Consider the following 23,513-nt stretch of genomic DNA (forward strand, 5'->3'; position numbering starts at 1 on the left):
AGATTAGATCCTCTCAAAACCACAGACAAAAGCATGAGCCAGCTCTATTAGTGCTTCTGAAACAGATTGAACCAAAATGACAAATTAAAAACAAAAAGATTCTTTATTAACAGTTTAGAAACACATCACTTGCATCATACTTCTCTGCCTTGCTTGTTTGATTTTAACTTTCCCCTTTAAATAAGCCAGAGTGCCAATAACAAAGAAGCACACTACTGACCCACACAGGGTGGGAGAAGTGGTGCCAACATGTCGGCAGGAAACTGCAGCCGAGGGCACGTCGAGGTAAAGAGCAGTAAGAGCACTTCCACCTGTTCTATAGGGTCAGCAGCTCATGACACTTTGAATACATGCAGTTTCTCTGCCGTCACTGAAACACATTCAAGCCTTTTCAGAGGTTGGACGGGCATCAGTAGAAAAACTGAGTAATGAATAATTTGGGTCAGGGTCAGAAGCCTAATGTTAAGCAGATATGTGGAGACGCCATTTAAATTTCAAATGTTCTCTATTTGGCAACTTTTGAGGCAAGTATGATTCTATAGAGCCAATAGTTTGGGAAAAAACTGTTGGTGAATATGGACTTGGGGATGTGTAATGTTGGAGATTCATCATAAAATCCAATCAATTAGGCTTACTAAAATGCTTGAATGCAAGTGACTTACAGTATGATGGATAGACACACCTTCAAGTTCTATTCTCAGCCAGGTAGCTTCCACATGTTTATGTACGATAGACATTCATACCAGCATCACTTGTCATAAATAAATCAACCTTCCTTCTTATTCTGCTGCTTACTGACAAATGACTTTGGATATTATACCCTATCAATCGGTATGATTCACCAGATTAAAGATGCTTTCCATTCCAACCAAACCACTGTACTTACGATATCTTTTTTACATAAACTGTATGTGTTTGAGATTTGCTTCCATCTTTTGTCTGTTTTCTACAAATTTACAAAATACATTTTTGGAGGAAAAACATACAAATCTATCTATCCACAGAGTTCCCTCTATAGGACTCTAGTGCACTCAATCCATGACGGGTCAGTGAAAGTAAAGAGGCGGTGTTAGGACAAACATTAATCTCACAACAGTGCAGAGGACAAAGCAGGAAATGAGAAGTTCACGAATGACGAGTGTTATAGCACTCGATCTTGTCAAATTTCTATATGGCCTGAATCAGCATTGAGGAAACCATCTGTCGGATGTGAGAGGGGCTTTTGTCCGGGCCGTGCATCTATCACAACACACAGTGTGGGGCTCTATTTTTATTTGACTGGTTCCTCTTGTTGCAAGTGTCCATTGCTTACCGCATCCGTGAATGTGAGAGACATGAAGGGCAAAAGGAGACAAATGGGAGAAGGAGATGAGTGTGGACTTCGTTGAATTGCTGGGAGCAGAATGGATGAAAAACGAACGGGGCAAAAAAAACAAAAAAAAAACAGAGCAAGACGGAACCTGAACATTTATACACTGTCAATAAATATAGTGATTTCTTTTCCCCCAGTTCCAGCTGTTATAATTCATCGTCTATATGGTTTTCAGGTTTGGCTTTGTCCCTTGGTGCTGAAAATGAGGACAGAGAAGGAAAAAAATAAACACAGAATGTATGTGGCAATAAAGCAGCTCTATTCATCAGTAGAAAAGACCTCACAGCAGTCAGAAAGTTTCCCTTCCAGTCCACAGCTACAAGGGCAGAGAAATTGATGCCCACATTTACAGATTTAAGGAAAAAACTATAGGCCTGTTAGCTGACACTGAATCAATGCAACATTTGAAAAGCCTCAGTCTGAAGTCAGAGGGAAAGATGGCGATCTGTTTCGTCATCAGTAGGAGAATAATCAAAGAGAAAAGTGGGATCTGCCTGTCACCTTGTTCTATAAATTGATTTTAGAGACTAAAAACCCTTGTCAACATGTAAAACAAATGCTTCTCTGGATGGGATGAGAATGTAACGCAACCTTTTAAGAAATGACCTCAGCATTATTATGCATGATTTATTGCTTTTGACAGAAATACACTTATCATGTATCATTCCATTTTCGTGACATTGTGGTTTTTGTTATTATGGTCATTATGCAATAGTCGAATTTCACTCTCTTCTATAAATATCATGTTTTAACTCTTATAAACTAGGGCCTTGTTTGAGAAAAAACTGGACCTGGACTTGGTCTTTCATAATAGCTGAAAGGAGTGAGAATGATTAATAAAGTGCTATAAAGTTCCATTCGTGTTGATAATGTGTGGCAGTGACTTCATCCAGGTGACTTCTGAGCCTGAAGTTTAGGGCTGTTCTAGACCACATCGTTTTTTTCCCAGTCATTTTGTCGACACCCTAAAGTTCTCTGGCATTATCAGCAACAGGTATGGCAGACCGACCTGTGGTTGTTGATTCTTCCGAGGGCTGTGATTGGCTGTCTGAGTCTGTGTGTACAGTGCTCTCGGTAGGCGGGGCATCGCCCAGCTGAGCCTCCTCTGGACTTTCTGCATGTCAACATAAAACAAAACATTGTTATTCTAGATTTATTCCAGCTCTGATTCTTTGCTGTTTACAGTGAAAGATCAACAGATGTGTGTATTTTGCTGTTTGACCCACCGCTCTTAGAGTCCGTGCTCTCCTCTGTGGGAGGGATGACTTTCTCCCCAGCTGTGTTATTGGCCTTGCTGCCTTTATCTGAGCTGGTGCTGTTCTTAGCTTTGGGTTTAGCCTTGGGTTTTGCAAACTTGGCCTTGTTGAGTAAGTAGTTGACCTCTCGATCCAGCAGTGCCAGTTTGGACTCGATCTCTTTGGACAGCAGGACCGGTCGCTCTTTTGGAGAGCGTTTCTCCTGCTGTGCCAACGTCTCGTTCTTCCATGTCTGGAACAATTGACACATGAGGATCAGTTTACTCGATTCAAAGAGAAGCACCCAGCCGTAAAAGAAGTTAAGATATCTTCATTAGCTCTGCAAGGAGTTTTCTAGAGTCTGAGAAATGTATCCTGATAATGTCATGGTGGTGTCATCAGTGGTATCTGAGGCTTAAGCTTGAAAGGGGAAAGTCTGGATTATGATCTGTGGATTCTGCTGCTTTAACCATTTTATTTTGAATCTCTCTGGCAGATACCTAACCTTACTGAGGCGCAGGGGTTAAGAGGGTGTCCGAATCATACCCTGCTAGAGCTGAGCTCCGCCTCCCTTTATGTCATATAACATTAATAATACTTTAATATCCCAGTAAAAATAATAGTCTTGAATAATTCTCTAGACTACAAAGAGATATTTGAGATGATTTCAACAGTTTAACCAAGTTTTATAGGTTAAACTGGTATAAATTAGTAGACCTACCTCCTGACAAAACACAATTTACCCCCTGCTAAGGAGTAAGAAGGAATAAAAAAACGTTCAGGACACTTAATGAAAAGGTGACAGTCATGCAGTAGTACTGGAGAGGTGGTGTAAGGACAATCTGACAGAATTCATTCATTCATCACCTACCCCTGTTTCATTGATGAGGGTTTCTAACATATTCAGCTCAACTTCAGTGAAGATCTGGTCGTCCTCAGGAATCAGTCTGGCACTCCTTGAAAAGAGAAACAACAAAGACACAGTCTATGTAAAGTTGCTGAAATTCTAAACTTTATGTGAGCACGACTTGAATGCTCACAGCATTTCCTGGTCATTGTTCATTGTGCATCTTCATAGGCTCAGGATTCGATTACCATTCAGCAGTCCATTCACATCAGTGCATCTCGATGCATTTCATTGCATCACATCAACAATTTTCTATATTACTGTATAGAAAATGGCTAAAACTGTCAGTAACTACAATTGTGCTGCAATTTATAAAAAAAAAATTTCAATTAAAAAATCTGACTAAAACAGTAAGTCTATGACAGTGGTCTCCACACTGATTTGACTTTCATTCAGTTTTGTGCCTTATGTTACATGTGTCATATAAAACCTAGAGTTACTCAAACCAAAACAAAGTAAACGTCAGTCCTGTACGGGTCCTAATAACTTGTTCAAGTGTAAAGTGAGCGCAGATCAGAGGGGGAATCAGACTCAGGAACAAGATGACCAGACTTTTAATGAGCATGGGTCCTTATCCTGAAGTAGCATAATTATGCAGCGGCAAGAAGACACTAAAACAATGAACGTAGCGGACAACATGAATCGATTATGTAAAGTCACTGCATTGATGCAGAGTCTTCCAAGTCTGCATCGCGATACATCTAAGAATCAAGACATTTTCACACCTCTATCCAGAGGTCAAATATGTTCAACACCCATAAAACAGGAGTCTCGCCTCTTTGCCCTCCTTTTTAACCAGGAAAACAAATTTGTCTCAAGGCCAACATCTAGTGAGTAGGGTTGCAAAATTCCGGGAATATTCCTAGTTCTTGTTGACCTGAAATGTGCACTTTATAATTTTATACCGCCCTGTTTGGCAAATTTGTTTTTCAATAAAATTAAACATTTGCATAAAGCAAGCCAATCCACTTTTCCATTTTGATAAGAGCATTAAAACGAAAAGAAAAAAAAAAGGAAAATAAAATAAATGAAGGGACATTTAGAATAGATACAAATTTGCGATTAATCGCATTTAAATTTTGAGTTAACCATGACATAAATGCAATTAAATATTTTAATCGTTTGACAGCACTAATAAATAGTAGGCCAAACAATTGGAATCGTCTGTAATTTTTTTTTATAATTGATGGATAAATGAATAGAAATAGGCTAGATGAACAATCCTCAATCAGTATGCCAATATATTTCCCCCAGTAATGCCATGTCATCGAAACATGGCATGTGCTGAATTCCATACATCTTTAAAATAGAGTTTTGAATGATGTTTTTATTGCTCAGCGTTTAATTTGAAACGTTTTTTTTGTTTTTTTTTCAAAATTCACGAGCTTAACTTCCCATGGAAAGTTTCCGGAAAGTTTCAGAAAATTTGCCGAAAATTGTACGCCTCCTTGCAACCCTACTAGTGAGTAGTGATTGCATCAACATACACAGCACATCTGGCAGCACCCTGGATTTTGGTTTCATGAAAGAGGTGGGCCAAGGCTGTGACCAGAGTAGTACCTTATTATCTTATAACAAATGAATGAGGAACAACCGTGACAAGTGTTACCAACAAAATCTCTTTTCTATGCTGCATCAAACTGGGAGTCTGTCTTTAGAATTTCCCCCAGAAAAGTGTCATGTTAATAGGAAAGTGTATGGAAGCACATTTCTGCCACATTGATGAAGATTTTTTTTTTTTGTATCTCATAATTATGACTTAGCATCTCATTATTATTAGATAGTATCTCATTATTATGACTTAGCATCTCATTATTATGACTTAGCATCTCATAATTATGACTTAGCATCTCATAATTATGACTTAGTATCTCATAATTATGACTTAGTATCTCATAATTATGATATACTGACTGCAGGGTCTGTTGTGCGAGTCTGTGCGTGTGTGTGTGTGTGTTTGTGTTCACGTGTGTGGGTGTGCGTGTATGCTTGTCTCTGTTCCTCTTCACTAAAACTGATAATCACATGTATTTTTTAGTTATTATTCGATAATGACCGATGATGACTCCGGATCGCTCCGTCACTTTAACCCCGACAGTCCTGACTGTGCGCATCATGTTACGTCTAGTGTTGTGTGGAGCGGGGGACTACGTGCACACAGTGTTTAATGTGTTTCATGAACTTGAACAAACATAAAGTAAACGTCAGTCCTGTACGTGTCCTAATAACTTTTGATCAGTGCTGGGGTTTATTGTTAAAGTGTTAAGTGAGCGCAGGACAGAGGGGAAGTGATGCGGAAGCAGACTCCCACACATACAGGACGACCGGACTTTTAATGAGCGTCTGTTCTGATCCTGGAGCAGCGCTGGTTATAATTATACAGTGGCAGCACATCGCTAGGACAATCAATGGAGCAGAAAACTTGAATCGATTATGTTATGTCTGTGTATCGATGCATAGTCGCCCACTTCCACGAGTAAGGCTGCTCTCCCCGCAGCCGCTCAGCCACGGCTTCCCTGCTCTGCTGCACACCACCCTCAGTCAGACACCAAGTCATAATTATGAGACGCTAAGTCATAATTATGAGATGCTAAGTCATAATTATGAGATACGGATTGTGGGCGGGGCATAGCAGAGCAGGGAAGCGTTCAAATCTCCCCCCCTCCCCCATCAGCACTCACCTCAGGAAGAAGCTGGAGGTGTTGAGCATACCGTTAAGAGCAGCCAGGCGGTCCGGCCACTTGCGCCTCTCCTCCACCCTGAAAAACATGTCCTTGCACAAGCTCCTCAACTGAGACAGCCTCTCCCTTAGCTGTTTGGTAGAGGCCGTGTAACCATCTTCATCCATCCACTCCGACACCTCCGTCAGCTTGGCAGAGATCTGCTCCTTCTCCTCCTCTGACACCACCAGCTGATAATCATCTTGGTATAGTTTGTCCTGGAGAAATTGTATTGTGAAGTAAAGTTTAAAGTATTGTGTTTTCTTTGGAAGAAGCACTGGTGACAGTTATTTTTTTAGATGGGACAGATCCAATCCAATATCAGTATCTGGTGCCCATTGGGGCTGGGTATCACTACTGATATCCAAAATCGATTCCCATTTAAAAAGTTCTCGAATCAATATCGACTCATAATTTTGAAATTATATAACAATATAATAATAGCATATTAATAATAAGCCTTTCAAAGAGCAATGAACTTTGAAAGCAAACAAAAGCAGTCTGTCTGCAGAGTTAGTTTGTTATGAATCTGGTAAAACTCGTAGAAACTCAGCGTTTCCCATTAATAATCTAGACGGTGGTTCAACATATTCTAATTTGTCCACGTGCAATTTGGTGGGTGCCTGCTTGTGCTATGGTCCATGACATTTTTAACATGCAGACAGTCAGACCCCATGCAATGCAGTTCTTTCTCTCACGCGAGAACTTCTTTCACTCTTTTGTCTGCGGACGCTTCACCGTTCACTCAGAATCTGATCCATGTGAAAATTACCTTTGTGCGCATGCACATGCAAACCTGTTACCACCAAAAATGTACATAATTCTGTGGGAATGGCCGTCAAGTTATCTACAGACAAAGTCACAGCAGCTGAGGAGGACAGAGGAAGGACTGATACTGACTCATGTCCTTCGTCTAGAAACAGTCTGTAGTCGTCTTGTCAGATGATCCAGATCATGTTATATTAAGTTAATATGATGTAATGGAGCTTCCTGTAACATATATGATCAATATGTTTCTCCAAATTTTATAGTTTACATTGCTTTATCTTTTCACCGAGTCATTTTCTCCTTCAATTTTCTAATTCCTAATTCTCCTTTTTAGAACTCTCTACATGTTAACATTCAGGTATTATAAATATCAATGTGTATGAAGGAACACTGGCAGTAGAAATTACCCGAGGCACCAAATAAAGGCTTTTTACAGCCACACCCAATGATTTTTGCATTTGGCCTATTTGAAGTTGTTTAACTCTGATCTACAATATAATACATTTCTGTATAGGTTTGCTCTTTTCATAAAGGGACGTTTGATTAACTACAGCGTTGTGTGGCCTTCTACATAATAGTCATAATAATATTCTTATATAAAAGACAAAACGACTTTGAAATATATCGAAATTCAGGCATTGAAATCTGGTTGGAGCATCTCTGATCATTTTAGAGGGATAATGTGCTACAAGCACATTATCCCTCTAAAGCGTCCAAGGCCCTGCTTAAAAAACAAGAACCGATAAAAAGGTAAAACTCACAGACAGTGTCTGATGCTAACCTGTGTCTCAAAGACAAAAGCTTCCAAACTGTTGAGTGTCTTCTCTCGTTCCTGTTTGGCCAGGTCTCTGTCTGTCAAATCTTGCAGCCTGAAAAGACACAGATTTAATTCAGCTGACAGAACAGAAAACCAAATACTAAAAAGCTGAGATAGAAACATGAATCACTCTTTTACTTCTTTTTAGAGGAATTGAGAATATCTGCAGTGGGATCGAAGATGTCCTTGATGATCAGTTCCACGGTGATCTCATCTGAGATCTTGTTCTTTTTCTGAGGTTTTGCCTTCTTCTCTTCCTCCTCCTCCTCCTTCTTCTCCTCCTCCTTCTCGGCCTCCTTCTCTGCCTCAGCGTTTGCAGATTTCTCTCCGTCCTTTTCCTCCTTCAAAGACAGTGATACGTTTCCTTAAAATGCCACGTTTGTTCAGGCCATTCTCTCTTAAAACATAGATTTTCACAAAATTCTGTACAAATTTTAGAACCAATCCAGTCTACATGAGCTTTGCAAGTGAGAACTTGGGACAAATCTTACTTTGGCATCATTCTTGCTGCCTTCCTCCTCCGTGTGTTCCTGGCTTTTCTCTTCAGTCTTTTCACTTTTTTCTGAGTCATCCTGTTTCTCCTTGGCAGTCTCGTCCTTGTCGTCCTTGTCGTCCTTGTCGTCCTTGTCGTCCTTGTCGTCCTTGTCGTCCTTGTCGTCCTTGTCGTCCTTGTCGTCCTTGTCGTCCTTTCCTGACTCTGGTGGTACTTCCTCCTCATCCTGGATGTCACAAATCAGGGAACAGGGTGTGCATATATGTTAGGCATGTGTGAGCACTACCACCGGACACTTGAGTGAACAATCACTTAAAGCATTCCAGTCTAACAATTGTTACAGAAAAGACCAGGATAAAGAAATGAATCCCTAAATGTAAAAATCCTTCATTCATACAGGCCTTAGTGTAAAACCTATCATTGTGTTGCATGAATACAGCTGCACTTACCAGGATAGGCTCAGTTACATTTGGGGCAGGTTCTGAGGATCCTCCTCCAAACAAGGTAGAAATTGTGTTACCCAGTTCTGAAAAAGAGTAATGTGATGGCTCTGTTACGCAATGATACGTCATATAAATTCTATAACATGGATTTTAATGTTGCATAAATCATCAAGAACAAGATTCATGCACACAGGTAATCTTATATGTACCACATGAGCTGGCTGGTTATGAAGTTCTAACCCAAGCATTCTGATGTGTGTGGTGGCGAGTGTGTCTCGGAGCAGCATGGGATTGTTTTCAGGTGATTAAATTGAATCGAGGTAATGATAGCGTGTGTAAAAGCACTGCGGCTACTCAGAGGATGCAGGTTATCAAACATGTTTCCTGCTGCTATGATTTAATGAACAGAGGGAGAAGGAATTTACTGTCACAAAAAAAACAATGAAAGAAGCACACAAAACCATCTTGATGGACATTGCTAGTTTAACAACTCACTTTATACCTTGCTGGGATTTAATTTGCGTTATAAGATGATATATCAGTGGTTTAGAGGCAACAAAACTGCTGCAATGTGTATTTCCATGTCCTCTCTTCTGCCTCTCTCTGGAGCTAAAGACAGAACAGGCTGTTTTCACCTAAATCTTAAGCCCCTCTTTGATTGGCGGACTTCGCTTGAGTGACACGCGACCAGGCCAATCACCGATCTAATTCTGGTGCATTGCTGATCTCTCTGGTAAATACAGCTGAAAGTTACGTTATGTTTGCAGCAGTAAAAGACCAGCCACATATTTACAGTCGCTTACAACCAGGATGTTTCTCAACAGTAAGTTACACCGGAGACAGGGAGTGGGGTGGTGGGTTCGGAAGCTGGACTGCTACCGGCTGGGCGGGGCTGAGAGAATAGTAAAAGTCCAGAAAATGTATATAACACAATATGGGCCCTTTAAATGAAATACCCATTATGCCTCTCCCCAAGCCTGTGATCAGGAACCAAAGCACCACACCGACAGATGGGGAATTTCACTGAACTCAAGATTTTTTACTTTCAAAACCTACTAGTTAATGTCGATTCCTCTTCTTTTTCCTCCACAATTGTCTCAAAGACAGACTCCACCTGTGAAGGACAATTTACAAAATGAAATATCCCCATAGTGACGATGATCATAGTATTTAAATCAGCTGGTGATACTGCGTTTACTAGTATTTCTCTGTGAAATGTAGAGACAATGCATGATGTGATTTGGCACAAATAAAATGTAATGTTCAATAAGGAGGCTATAATAACACAAAAGTGTAACTTGCCCGATCCAGCAGGAGCACTCCACTTTCATCCATGTTGAAATGGGCTTTGATGCCTTTCGACTCTGCATCTGCGTGCTTCTGGAAGCTGCTGCCCACTCCAGACAGTTTGACAGTGGTCAGGTTCACAGAGCCAAACACACTGCAACACATGAACAACCGGGTGAGGGGAGAACAGCAGTTACATTTAACATATGAAAATCATGAGGGAACACGGGTTAAAACAAATTCACACAAACTAAATCTGGTTCTGTAAAGTCTGGTTTCTTCTGACTTTGTAGCAGTGGAATGTCAGGATCACAGCTGAACTGATTCAACCGATTTTTGTGCTGGAAAACCCTTTTTCCAGAATAGGTTAAAAGTGCTAAAGGGGGGTAGCTATCCAACCTGTGGTCCTCCTGACTCAGGAAGCTGAGGTCTCCGTAGTTGATTTCGAAGGAGAAGTCATCGTTGTAGCGGTTGAATGTTATGACCTTGCGCTGGGGGTAGGGCGCCATCCTCTGGAAGAGGATACGTTTGTTGTGTTTCGAGGTTTTGACCCCATCCTCCTCTGCCTCACGGGTGAACTCCACCTGATAGAATCATGCAACATGTTGTTAATGTTAACATGGCTTCAAGGATTTCATTTTAGGTCAGGTAACTAACTGACTGTGAGTTTTAGGTAAAAGGTCTGCATTTCTAATGTTCATGAGTAGGGATGCAAAGGGGCGGAACATTTTCGGAAACTTTCCATGGGAATATTGGGCTCGGGAATTTTGAAAAAAAATATAATACGGAAATTAAGCGCTGAGCAATAAAAACATCATTCAAGACTCTATTTTAAAGATGTATGGAATGCAGCACACGCTGCACGTTGAATTTCAACCCTGCAATGTGCATTTCTCCATCACATGCGCAGATACTTCGCAGCATCCTGCACACTACAGCAGGGCTATTGTATTTTCCACAGCTATTGAGATATTACTGGGGAAAATATATTAGCATGCTGATTGAAGATGGTTCATATGTTCATCTAGCCTATTTCTATTCATTTATCCATCAATTTTAAAATATTATATATTATATATTAAAGACGATTCCAATTGTTTGGCCAACTATTTATATCTCTGGAATTGCATTAGTGTTTTTTTACAAACTTTTTTCTCATTTCATTCTACATAACAATGCCACGTGCAATGTGTGTGGAGACATTTCACCCCAGCCAATGTAGAAGGAAAGGCTGTGTACATTTGCAAATACTTTGCAAAGACCTATGTTAAGAGTGACACAAAGATCCAGAAGCATATAGTCAAGTGCCCAAAGTTTCCTAAGGGCTCAAATCAGCCTATGACAAAACAAAACGTTTATATTTATGTCTGTATATGACAAGGTAAATACAGTTAGTATAAATTACCCACACAATTTGCAGTTTATTCCCGTTAATTCCCATGGAAAGTTTCCAACTTTGAATATTCCTGGAATTTTGCAACCCTATTCATGAACACTCAAAGCACTTTACAATACAGTTTATTACCATTCATTCATACTATGGGATGAGGTCTTCTCAAAAACTCTGTACAGTGTACAAATGAGGACAATTTTAAACGGCTGGGTGTATTTCAATAACACCCAGCCGTGGAGATGTGATGTGTCCCAGTATGTAGCTGGGACACATCACATCTCCACGGCTGGGTGTTATTGAAATAAAGATGGGTGCAAGTTTCCTCACTAATGATTAATACAGCTCTTCTAAGATAACAATTTTTTACAGCAAAGATGTACTTGAGTGCTGTCTGTGAACAACATGCACTTACTTGAATGGGGAAAACAGCGGCATCTCTGATCAGGAAAGGTTTGACCTTGAAGGCCTTACTAAGGGCAGCAGCCTGGTACACGGCGCCCATGGCTGCAGCCTCATCTGCATTGATGTTCTTCCCCAGCTCCTCCCTGTGAGGAAAAATAAACACAATTACACAGGTACTATCAACACATCCAAACCTGCAGGAACACAACTCATTCTTCCTATATTAAATAAAAGATAATCATGTTAAATCATTCAATTTATTTTATGTTGGAAAGTGAAAGTTGTTCAAATGAGAGCAGCATGGCACTCACTTCCCCACAGCTTTGAGCAGCACTTCCTGAACTTTGGGGACACGGGTGGCGCCACCGACTAAAATCACCTGCTCAATTTCATCCTGTCGGCACAAAAAGAAGAATTCAGTTTTGGAGCAGTAGAACAAACATCCATTCATTTACAGCAGTGCGAGTCATAATCAAAAGGGAAGGAAACGAAAAAAGAAAAAAAAAAACATTCATCTCCCCTGGAGACTCTGGATTAGCTACAGACTTTCTCCACCTCCACCAAGTGTAAAGTCCGCAGAAATTCGGGGGAATCTAATGTGATAATGATTCACCGCGTAGAAGACACCGACAAGGATGTCTAGAGTTTTTGGTGATAAGGAAATTACGTGATCTCCACATCCACCACCGTTTAACGTTTCTTTAAAAAAAATTAAATAGCCTTTACTCAAAAATTTGTTTAACTTTTTGTTATCTGGATGTTCCTGCAGCATTTATAGCAAAACTAGCAATTTTGTTCCAATGCATCATGTATTATGTAGAAACATGAACCCTCCAGAGCTCATACACTGACGATTCAATGTAGAAGACATTTGGTAATTTCTTAAGATATAATATATATATATATATAAAAAAATACTAGGGCTGTGAAATGATTAAAATTTTTAATCAAATTAATCACAGGTTTCTATGGATTAATCATGATTAATCACATTACCAATTTTTTCGGAATATTTTTGTGAAAACAAGATTTATGACATTTAACTTTTCTTTTGTGCTGCAACTCAGCAGTTCTTCAGCAGTTATCATTGCTTTTCCATATGGAACATTAATATAATCTTCATCCTAAACAGAATTCGGTTTCTTAGCCATTGTGTGGTTGAATAAAACTTTTTTTTTTTAATTAAACAGAAATTATTTGAGCTTCTTAGCCATAGGATGGTTGACATTTTTTATATTTTTTGTCACACAACCATTAACCACACCATGATACAATCTAATGCCTCTAAAGGCCCTCTTAGCTACTCGGTCTTTAGCCAGTTGGTGAGGCAAACTAACTTGTTCAAATTCTCTGACAGTAAAGCTGACCGCTTCTTTTGCACAATGTGTCCGGCGAGTGAGTCTGGTTTGGCGCATTCCACTTGAACGCCCCTCGCCGACCAACACATGCTTCGCGTTGCGGTGCCGGGTTCCACTCCCATGTTAAACCGCAGCGCTGAACACACCGGAGGCTGAAGCGTAGAGTTGTGCCGCGGCTGCCTAGCGCCGTGAAGCGATCGTTTCGGCGTCGAGTCTATTTTTTCCGCTTGACGCGAGTGTATCGCGACAGGAAACACACTGAAAAATGATTTTAAACGATATAGATGACATATTTTATATGATATAAATGACCAAATATGCATCCCATACTTTGTATTCACCTTCTGTTGTCTTGGAGTTTAAATTTTACCACTTTTACCAACCACATTATTAAATGTCCCCCTCTGCCAATCCACTACAGCCACACAAGCAGTCATAAAGATAAAAAAGAGAGGGGGGGCTACGTATTCTCCACATAGGCTTGAGTGGAGAATACGAAATTTACCCTCGACACCCGACATTTACCGGAGCTAACAGCGGAGAAGTTCTTCAACATGGATGACATTAAATTAATCATTGAAGTGGAGAAGTAACTTGAGTTGTTGATTCTCAGCATATGTTGTATAAAGACAACACCAAAAAAGACACATGTTGGGACGCTGTTGCAGTTAATGTTGGAGCAACAAGTAAGTATATGCTTGAAAAAAATGATTAAATGCCGATTTTAATACAGGCTGATAACAGCAGAAGTATGTGATATTATTAGTAATGCGCGGCACTTCGGCGTCGCTACCGCGTCCGGTGTGACCAGCCAAGCGCCGGCGCGCCAGGGATTAGCGCTTACGCCACGCTTCGGCGTCGCTTCCGCGTCCGGTGTGAACCCGGCGTTAGGCGGGTATTGCTACGGTGAAACGATAACGTCTTCTCGCAGAGTGTGCATATCACCTTGGTTTTACTGAATGTTCGATCTTTGTTTTTTTGGAACACGATCTTCCCGTCCAGAAGGTCCTCAGGTTCATCAGATTTATCCATGTTGTTTGTTTGTTTGAATGGCAGCTGCCGTCTGACTGCATTAGAGCGCCGACTAGTGCAGAGGTGGCGGAATTGGAAGGTCCTTCTGCGCATGCGTTAAATGCGTTAAAAAAAAAACGAATTAATCCTGTAATTTAATCATAACGCGTTAACACGTTATTTTTCACAGCTCTAAAAAATACGTATAAATAAATGTAATTTGAAGATAATCAGAGCTGATAACTCTTAGAGGAAAAAAGGTATTTAGAATTTAAACATTTCTGCTTGGGATCTTTAATGTTTGGACAAAATTCTATTTGAAAGTGGAATAAGGGAACATCCACCATGTCACAACTTTTGTGACAGTATGATTTGCTTATTTTGCCCTAGACTTTTAAAATGAATGGATATACCTTCCTTCAATAACAGGGTGGACTGGACAACAATAGCATATCATATGTATGCAGGACCCTGTGTTCTTTTGTTGATATGTAATTCTATTTCAATTCTAGTTCTTCTGTATCACCCGTCTACAGCAACAAGCTGCTCAATATGCCCACATGTCATTAAAGTTATGTTACTACCAGGCTGAACTTGATCAGACACAGATAACACAGAGCAATACAATGAGAAAACTGACCAGCTTCATTTCTGCAACAGCGAGGGCGTCCTCCACCGGGCGAGGCACCCTTTCAAAAAGATCAGCACACATTTCTTCAAACTCGGACCTGGTCACCTTCGCTTTGAAGTCAATGTCGTCCATCAAACCTTCCACCTGAAAAAAGGAGACTTTTCACTGCAGTGATACTGAGTTTGGATAGGAGTCTGGGATTTTGCTAAATAAAAACAAGAAAATGTCGCATTACTGAGACCTTAAAACAGGGAATTTAATAAAGTCGAGAAAAATTATTAAAGTCAACAGAACTGTGTTTTAAGTCATTCAATTAGTCAAGGTGCTACAGATGGTTCTGACAGAAACGAGATGGACCGATATAGGGTTCACAGACAGGGTACTCACCTGAGCCATGAAGTCTATGTTTGCACTAAGCACGGTCTTGAGCCTCTGGGCCTCTTTGAGCAGTTTGGCCATGGCCCGATGGTTCTCCTTCACGTCTTTAGTGCTCTTCTTCTGCTCGTTGAACAGTTTGGCCAGATGGTCCCGCAGGCGCAGGTCCATCTCAAAGCCCCCCAACCCACGGTCAAACCTATAGGCAGAAGAAGGGAGGCAAACCTTAGTCTACATGGACACCACATATGACAACATAGAATAGCACCCATGCACAGAAAACCACCTTACAAGGGGCTTTGACAAGCATGAGCTTGAGCTCTCCCAACACACTCAACTGCTCGACACTCGCTCAACATCGGGACAGTGACTGATGCCTCCACTGCTTTGATTGGTCAGACCGACAATCTCCACAGTCTCTGGCCTGGTGAGATACCAGGAGGGGCACTGGCCGGTAGAGGCACCTAGTGGTCCAATGCTTACATAAATAGAGTAAATGTGAAATATCTTTTATAATAACTCTTTTATTTTAAAAGCACTACATCTCCCCAGCAGGAGAATATGGGTGCTGAAAATTACCTGTGTGCACACACCTGCTTGGACAGATTTTGAGGCTAAATGAACACCACAATTCTTTCTAATATAATTCAGCCGACAAATTCCTGTGAGTGAGCATCTCACATCTCCCCATCAGACAGAGCCAAAGTCAAAAGTGGGAGCTCACAGCAGTCAATCAAAACATGAACATGCTACTGGTTTGATGCTCCTCTCACATGGAGGGTTCAAGTTAGTATCAGCTGCTGGAAGACCATGCTATGTCTAAGTAAGAGGCGAGCTAGCTTCTGATTCCTGCATTAGCAATCACAATGAGGATGTAGTTGGAGGGTTAGGGTGGAGTCTAACAGAGCTTTAAAACAGGACGTTCTCTAAAACTGTAATAAGAGAATTTCTAACAAACACATTGCAGATGTTTGAAACTATCTGAACCTATTTCCCAGGTCCCACACCACCTCTGAATGTAGAGTAATCAAATCTCAAATGGACAACTCTGAGCACATGTGTGACTGCACCATGATAAGATATATCCACCACATTCAGGAGGTAGTGTAGGGCTCTGTTAAGTACACGTTCAGACCTAGGGCTGCTCGATTGTGGAAAAAAATCATAATCACGATTATTTTGGACAATTTCGAAACCATGATTATTCAAACGATTATGTTCCCTTATTCTGAAGTCAATGCTTTATTCTTTAAATGACTGGAGCGTGTGCAATAAAGTGATCACTTCCAGTTCAGGTAAACACCGATGACGGCTGCGTGTCTTATTCCTCCGTGAAACCAGGATATCGGTGCCCGGTTATTCAAACCCTTAATGATGGCAACCCTAACACTCTCTGACTGGCTGACCGGAGCAGAGAAATGCGGGTCCGGTCTGACTGGTCTGAGCAGCCAGGCGGGAGCGCGCTTGAGAATAATGGGGCCAGCGCGGCCACTACATGGTGTGCTGCTGCTCAAACTTTTTCGCCCCTTTTTGTTGATCAGACGGGGCTGCTCTCCCTGCTTTTCCACTCGCGCTGTTTTTTTCACCGCCAGTCACCACACACACACAACTCGCCTCCTTCACGTTACGGCTGCTGGAGAGTGAGAGCCAGTCATCTGAACCGCTGAATGCTTTGGGGGAAGGACTGAATGGCGCATCCGCGTCTCTTTCAGAAAAAATGCTAAATAATCGTTTCAACTCGATTTTAGTAGTTTGGAGATAGTTTGACCCAATAATCGAAATCACGATTAAATTTCGATTAATCGAGCAGCCCTATTCAGACCTGTACTTTGCACTGACCAGTTGCATTCACTCAGTGAAGAGGTTGTTACCAGGTCTGATCAGGGTCACAGGGTAACAAACACAACTGACCCATCTGAATTGTCGAAATGGCTAAAAAATGGTGGAATCTGATCACAGTGGTCACTGGAGACACAATCTAAATCAGAGCTGACCACTTGTGATCGAATTACTGTAACCGTACAGGTGCGAGCGCACCCAAGACACATTTCCAATCACTCACCACATCTTTTTTATCCTCATATCACACTTTTTCATTCATTTCAGAAGCTCTTTGAGACAACGGGCCTGACAACAGAATTACACAGCCTCAACAATGCTGATACAAGCAATCTGAGATGCTACCTCAAGGATCAGTGGACTCACCCGACACCTCGGATCTGCAACTGGGGCTGGGTGCCAAACTCCTTGGTTTTGACGGTCTGATAAGTGACAATGGTGGCAGTAGTGCTACCGGAGCCCATGTCATAAAACATAATATTCTGAAAAATAACAAGATCAGAAAGTCAGTCAGTTATGTCAGTTTTTCTACATCTAAAGACCGTGATAAACGTGAAGCGTGGACAAAACTGATATTGATTCATTTATTCAGGGACCAATGTTCTCTTTGGAGTATTAAGGGAAAAATGTGGCTCAAGAGTTAGAGCGGTCGTCCTCTAAGCAGAAGGTCGGTAGTTGTATTGTGTGTCGGTTCCAGTTCCTGCACCTTGGTTTGAACCTTTCTAAGCGTTTTGACACAAATGTGAACATCACGCGTCTTATTCTACAAACTGGAAAGAGAGAGGATTTGTGTTACATGAAATATTCCTCCACATCTTATCATTAATAGATGGTCTGTGATGCATTTTTTTTTTTAGATAACGAATCACATATTTGTAATAACAAGCCTAAAAGCTCAGGAGTAATCAGTTCAATCTTTGCTACTGCGGTTTACATTTACTGTGCATTGTACATGACGATGCATTATTGATTAAAATGGTTCTAATCAATATTGAGAAAAACTCTGGTTTTGTACAAAGGGCGCATGAATTCACAAGGACCGGCTCAATATCCAGAGGTCATTCGGCGGAAAGGGTGTGGCTGACTGGTGAGTTTTAATATGGTTTGCAAACAATGGTGGCACAGAGGAATAAGACACTGTATCAGACTATCAGCAGGAGACATTAACTGTTAGTTTGCATCTGGACACACGTTTTTGTCAACTACAGGAGATAATAGTCACTTGCTGACTGCAGAATATAACCAGACTGATTCTAAAACATGCACTTAGGAGAAATGCTGAATGTGCACCTTAGCTGCATTGTCGATATCTTTCCTCCTGAAGACCCCGTAGTTCAAGGCCACAGCTGTGTTGTCATTGATGAGCTGAAGGACCTTTAGACCGCCCATCTGTGCGGCCTGCAAGACTGCCCTACGCTCTGCCTGGTTAAAAAAGGATGGGACGGTGATAACTGCATCTTTGATTGGTTGTTCTGGGAGTTAGAGAGATTAGGAGGATAGAAAAAGAAGAGATGCAAATGAATATACTTCGCTCATATGTGCTGATGCATTTTCTTCCTTGAGCCAACTAACCTGCGAAGTCCTGAGCCAGTCCACGAGAGTAATTGAGCACCATCGCAAGGAGCTCCTCGGGATTGAACTGCATCTCTCTGGAGGAAAAAAAAAGAGCGACGTGATGTGACTCTAGAGCCATCTGTATTATACCTACTAAATAAGTCACATTATTGGAAAAGATTCTATATGATCAGGAATTAAAAAATATTTTTTAACAAATATCCACACTGTAGGACAGAGAACACAACCTGATACAGGATATCTACTAATTTAACAAACATCTGTCTGGAAAAGTGCAGTGTCTAATTTGGTGCAATTATAACATTCAATATGAATTCACTTTGAATAAACAGGGCAATGCCTGCCGATCAAAGATATCTGGAAGGGAGTAATGTCAACACTGTCGGAATTACTTGAATCCATATTAACACCCAAACCGCGCCTCTGCCTTCTCAATGATGCCTTCTCAATGATGACTCCTCAATACCTCTCTCTTTGAATCAGCTTAGACTTGTTCTGGCAGGCCTTCCAGCAGCCAACCAGACCATACTTAGAATGTAGGTATATCCCACACTGTCGTTAATGCATTACTGGATGGTGTCCTATCGGGGCTTAGCACCTCTTGAACGCCCAACAGCCCGTCTAAACAAAGCCAAACCCGCCTCTGTGCAGGCATGGTCAAGCATTGCTGCCCCCCTTACAGACCACCTCAAAGGAGGGCAACCCCCACCCCACAGATCTTTCTAGGTTAGGTGATGTCAGACCCAGATCAGACCAGTAGTAACAGTAAGATAAAACAAGTGGTTGCACTAATCTGATTTCGGTCCTTTTCTTTCTCTTCATCAGTCCACTGTGATCTGTAATTTAGGAGTTTTGCCTCTTTTCTCCTCACCAACACTATATTGTGCAATATCTTTTGGGGATTTTATTTTGTACCATGTGTACTGCACTGCAGTTGTTTGAAATTGTTTGTGTTTGAGTTGTTGTGATCATTTCAAAATAAAAATGTTGATGATATAAAAAAAACAGGAACCAGCACTCTGCAACAGTCAGAGCACTGGTTGAAGTTTCAGTGCCTTTATTTTGAAATGGTCTGAGCTTGGGTCTGAAGATTCTGCTGAGTGCTTAACAGACCTAGGAAATAGCCGACATGTTACATATGAAAAAATTACACCAGTTCAGTAAATCATTCAAACCTATATAGCAGCCACACACCTGAACAGTAATTACATTAATTCAGTTTAATTTTTATGAAAAACACAGAGCATAGACTGTTTATAAAAAGCTTTGCACACAATGTGCAGCATAAAACTGCTCGAGGAGGACACACTGACAAGGAATCATTACAACAGGCAAAGGAAACAGGCAACTTTAGAACAGACACTGAACTAGTTAGTGTACAGACTAAGTATGTGATGAACCACCACTGTACAAACCACTTGCAAAATATTTAAGATTCTATATGAATGGACAAAAGAGTTAATGTTTGTGTTTAGAACAAGTAAAAAAAAAAAGACTCACTCTGAGTTTTTAAAGTAAGTTGTCCCTCTCACTGGGTCCACCTGCATATGGTGCTCAGGAAAACGTTTTTGGTAGAGCGCCACCTGAGGGTTCTCATGCTTTTTACCCAGTAGGCTTTGGAGGTGCCTATATACAGTTTTGGGGTTCTTCACAGACTGAAATGTACAAAACACATGAGCATTAATAGCATACACAGAAATCATCAATACTCAATTAGGCTGATGTTGTATCACATGCAATTTAGTCAACTTGAGAAGAAGCCTTACCATTCCCAGTGCATTGTCTCCAAACAGTCTCTCATTCTCTTTGAGACACACAGCAATAGGCGTTTTCCTCCGTGACTCCCTAAAAGAAAAGACAACACACAGTGTTGAGCTTCATTTACTCTATTTAACATTTCCCTCAGTTACATTTCCTTTGACATCAAGGCATAGAGTACACACTGTACTATGATGAAGACAAACGCTTAGATATACTCACTTGTTCAGAACTATCTCCATTGGCACGCCAGGTTTCACTATCGCCATTTTCGTCCACTCACTGCCCAGGTCAACTGACATGACAGCTAAAGTCACTGTTAAAACAAAGCACAGAAAGGCCACATGAAGCTCTTGAGGCAGAGGGGAAACACCTGAGCTGAAGTACTCATGCAGATCAGGTATTACCACACACTGAGCCATCGGTATGGCATTGTTCACACTGCTCACCGCTGCAATTAGTGCGCCATGTTAGGAAAAAGTTTGCATAGGTTGATGGATCATATTACCTGTGTGAGAAGGCAACATTGCAAGAACAAGGCAGAAGAGAGCAACCGGTGCCAGCATCCTCTTCTCCTCCATGATGATCTACAAAGAGGAAATTAAATGAATGAAAAACAATACAAGGAACAAGGGCAGGTCATCTCTGACATCTCTTCTACGGTAACGTCACACACTATGTCCAACAACTCTCTGATTCATTGATGTTCTGTTTCTGTTTACAGTTTCTGTCTCTGTGGGGGAAGGGGCGACATGATCTCCCACCTGAGAAGACACACCTGCTCTATTTGCTTCTACGCTCATTCATGATTTCTTCACAGCTGTATCGTACTCCTGTCTCCTGATGGCCCTCCATGTTTCCTTATGGTTCTGCTTTAACCTACGGTAGATCGCAGAGCCAGTGCTGGGTATGACCATTTGCCCAAGCATCTGACGCACCTGATCCCTACCAGACAGGTGAGCAGCCTTCAAACACGTGTCAGGCTTCAATGTTTGCTTTGACCACGCTGCACTCAAGGGAAGTGTATGCTTTTTAAACCCTGTGTGAATACAGACTGGAGCCAGAACTCAGCATCCGGGGAGAGATCATCCAAAGCCACATCCGTGTCTGTGCTTCGGGTTACAAGGAGGAAATTTGCAGCACAGACTCCTCCAGTGCCGGTGAGCCGCTGACGCATGACGGTAAAATGGATGCACGGTTCAAACCTTCACGGTTTAAAGCACACATGAGACCGTTAGCTTCTGGAAGTCACTCTGCCGAAGCGGCTGCTTACCGGAGAAGTTGCCGCTGTTTGCTGCTAAGCTAATTGAACGGATCCCAGTTATTGGTTTGAAAAAACCTCTGAGAAACATTTCCGTGTGAAACATCTGTGCAGATGCTCCGGGTACAAAGGCAGCGCTTCGCCGGCGGCAGCTGAGAGAAGTTGACAGCTACTGTTAGCTAGCTCCATGTCAGACCACCATCAATGAGAGAGCATGACACTGTGCCGGGGCAGGAACTCACCTTTCCTCGGGTGGGCTCAGACCGGAGTGTGGCGGGGCGACCAGCAGAAGGGGACCGCTCTCGGGGTTCGTGTTCCTGGGCTTTGTATAGACTCGCAGCCTCTGTGCTGTCACGCTGTGGCTGTCTTTAGACAACTTATCACCGGCTCTCTCGCAGCAGTTGGGCCCGGAACGCGGCGTCACCTCATTGGATCCACTCGAGCCGCTGCCGGGAGAAGAAGTCTCACCAAGTTTACTAGAAGCAAATGTACTGCATCCGGTTAGTGTTAAAGAATAAAACACCCCGTCGACTAATTGGTGGCGCAAACAACTACATTGTAAATGGACACCATATTGAAAATAAAAATCTAATTTTTAATCTATAAAAACTAGTCAGTGAAGCTACCGTTACCAATATATTTGACATACAATTTCCCCTTTTCAGGTTCTGGTCAAAAATAATTGGGACCTTAAATATAGACCACTATTAAAGGCCGTGCTCTTGTCTTGAAGGGAAGCCCCTTGTATATCCGGTGAGTAGCTCTCGCTGACTTTGAGAAACCGGGGGGGGAGGGGGGTCAGGGCCTGCCCACCTCGCTCCACGCACTGCTCTGTGATTGGTCCACGTGAGGTGAGCGGTGTCGAGAACGCGTTTCTGGCCAGACGTAATTGGTCCACGTCCAAATAGTGGGCGTGATACAGACTGACAACAGTTCCAGGTAAAGCCTGAGCAGAGCACATGCCTGCTCAGAATGAATTTTGGACTCTCCCTTTTCTTGGCATTATGCTGCAAATTTTGTTATTGAGATAAATCAATGTTGTGCATAATAATCAAGAGTGACTTACATAATCTCTATAAAGCTGACAAAACAGTACACACACATTTTTGTTTCCTGTTTTCTGACAGAGTTGAAGCATAAGCAGCATTACACTAATAATATACCACAATATACCTCACCAGACTGTCATGTAGCTCAACTTAAGACCTACCTTTCATTTCAATAATTACGATTTTAAATGAAACAAAACTAGTGATTTTGTCTAATTTGTAAAACAGTAAAACTGCCTCTAAATTCTCTGTCTGCCTGCCTGCCTCCCTCCCTCTCTCTCTTCATTAAACAAGACAAACGTCAGTAAACAGCTGGACAAGGCTTTGAAATCAAGGATTTTGTGAGTTTTTTGTATGTTTATTTTTTAGGAAACGTCGGACCAGTTGCGACGTAATGTTTTCAGCGGCGCTAATGGTGTTGTTAATTTTATCACCAAACACCGTCATTACCTGTGTGTCTGATGCTGCGGGTCAGAAAAGAAGCAGCTGCAGCCGTTTAGCGCTCAGCCTAAGTGGAGGAGGAGGAGGGAGGGGCCAGCTGGTGCTTGTTAGCGCCGCGGAGCATCAGAATCAGGTTTATCGGCCAAGTTAGTTTGCACAAACAGGGAATTTGACTCAGTAAAGTGGCTCTCAGTGTGCTTAAACAGAATACACATCACAAAACAAAACAATACAAACAGTCCGACGGTCTAAGAAAAGAAGTGCAGTTGTGCGTATTACAATTATACAGTGAGGATGAAATAAGTAAACATAATTAAATATAATTATAATATATATTATATAATATAATTTCGGGAGCAACTGTACAGTGGTTATTAT

The 23,513-nt window shown here is 41.6% G+C and overlaps 1 protein-coding gene across 1 annotated transcript; it reads right to left on the reverse strand.

The window, feature by feature from the left end:
• Positions 1 to 84: 84 nt before the first annotated feature.
• On the reverse strand, positions 85 to 22,083 carry hyou1 (hypoxia up-regulated 1). The gene is made up of 24 exons (XM_053440763.1): positions 21,888 to 22,083; positions 20,893 to 20,971; positions 20,607 to 20,700; positions 20,393 to 20,471; positions 20,127 to 20,281; positions 18,624 to 18,700; positions 18,342 to 18,523; positions 17,418 to 17,533; positions 15,225 to 15,411; positions 14,847 to 14,981; positions 12,149 to 12,231; positions 11,848 to 11,980; positions 10,442 to 10,626; positions 10,058 to 10,196; positions 9,812 to 9,869; positions 8,762 to 8,838; positions 8,311 to 8,538; positions 7,958 to 8,160; positions 7,784 to 7,871; positions 6,196 to 6,452; positions 3,479 to 3,563; positions 2,599 to 2,860; positions 2,382 to 2,486; positions 85 to 1,568 (listed from the first exon to the last, which is right to left on the reverse strand). The coding sequence occupies exons 2-24, from the start codon at positions 20,963 to 20,965 to the stop codon at positions 1,519 to 1,521; spliced, it is 3,051 nt and encodes a 1,016-aa protein (XP_053296738.1). The 5' UTR covers positions 20,966 to 20,971; positions 21,888 to 22,083; the 3' UTR covers positions 85 to 1,518.
• Between the last annotated feature and the right edge of the window lie 1,430 nt (positions 22,084 to 23,513).

This window comes from Pleuronectes platessa, chromosome 15 (genome assembly GCF_947347685.1).
Source record: "Pleuronectes platessa chromosome 15, fPlePla1.1, whole genome shotgun sequence".
Taxonomy (NCBI): domain Eukaryota; kingdom Metazoa; phylum Chordata; class Actinopteri; order Pleuronectiformes; family Pleuronectidae; genus Pleuronectes; species Pleuronectes platessa.

Excerpts from the sequence above, each read along its gene's own strand:
- hyou1 (XM_053440763.1), bottom strand. The coding sequence starts at position 20,965 with ATGGAGGAGAAGAGGATGCTGGCACCGGTTGCTCTCTTCTGCCTTGTT. Across the intron at positions 12,232-14,846 it reads CTGTTGCAGAAATGAAGCTG|GATGAAATTGAGCAGGTGAT; the intron begins GTCAGTTTTCTC and ends TTGTGCCGACAG. Across the intron at positions 3,564-6,195 it reads ACCTCCAGCTTCTTCCTGAG|GAGTGCCAGACTGATTCCTG; the intron begins GTGAGTGCTGAT and ends TCTCTTTTCAAG.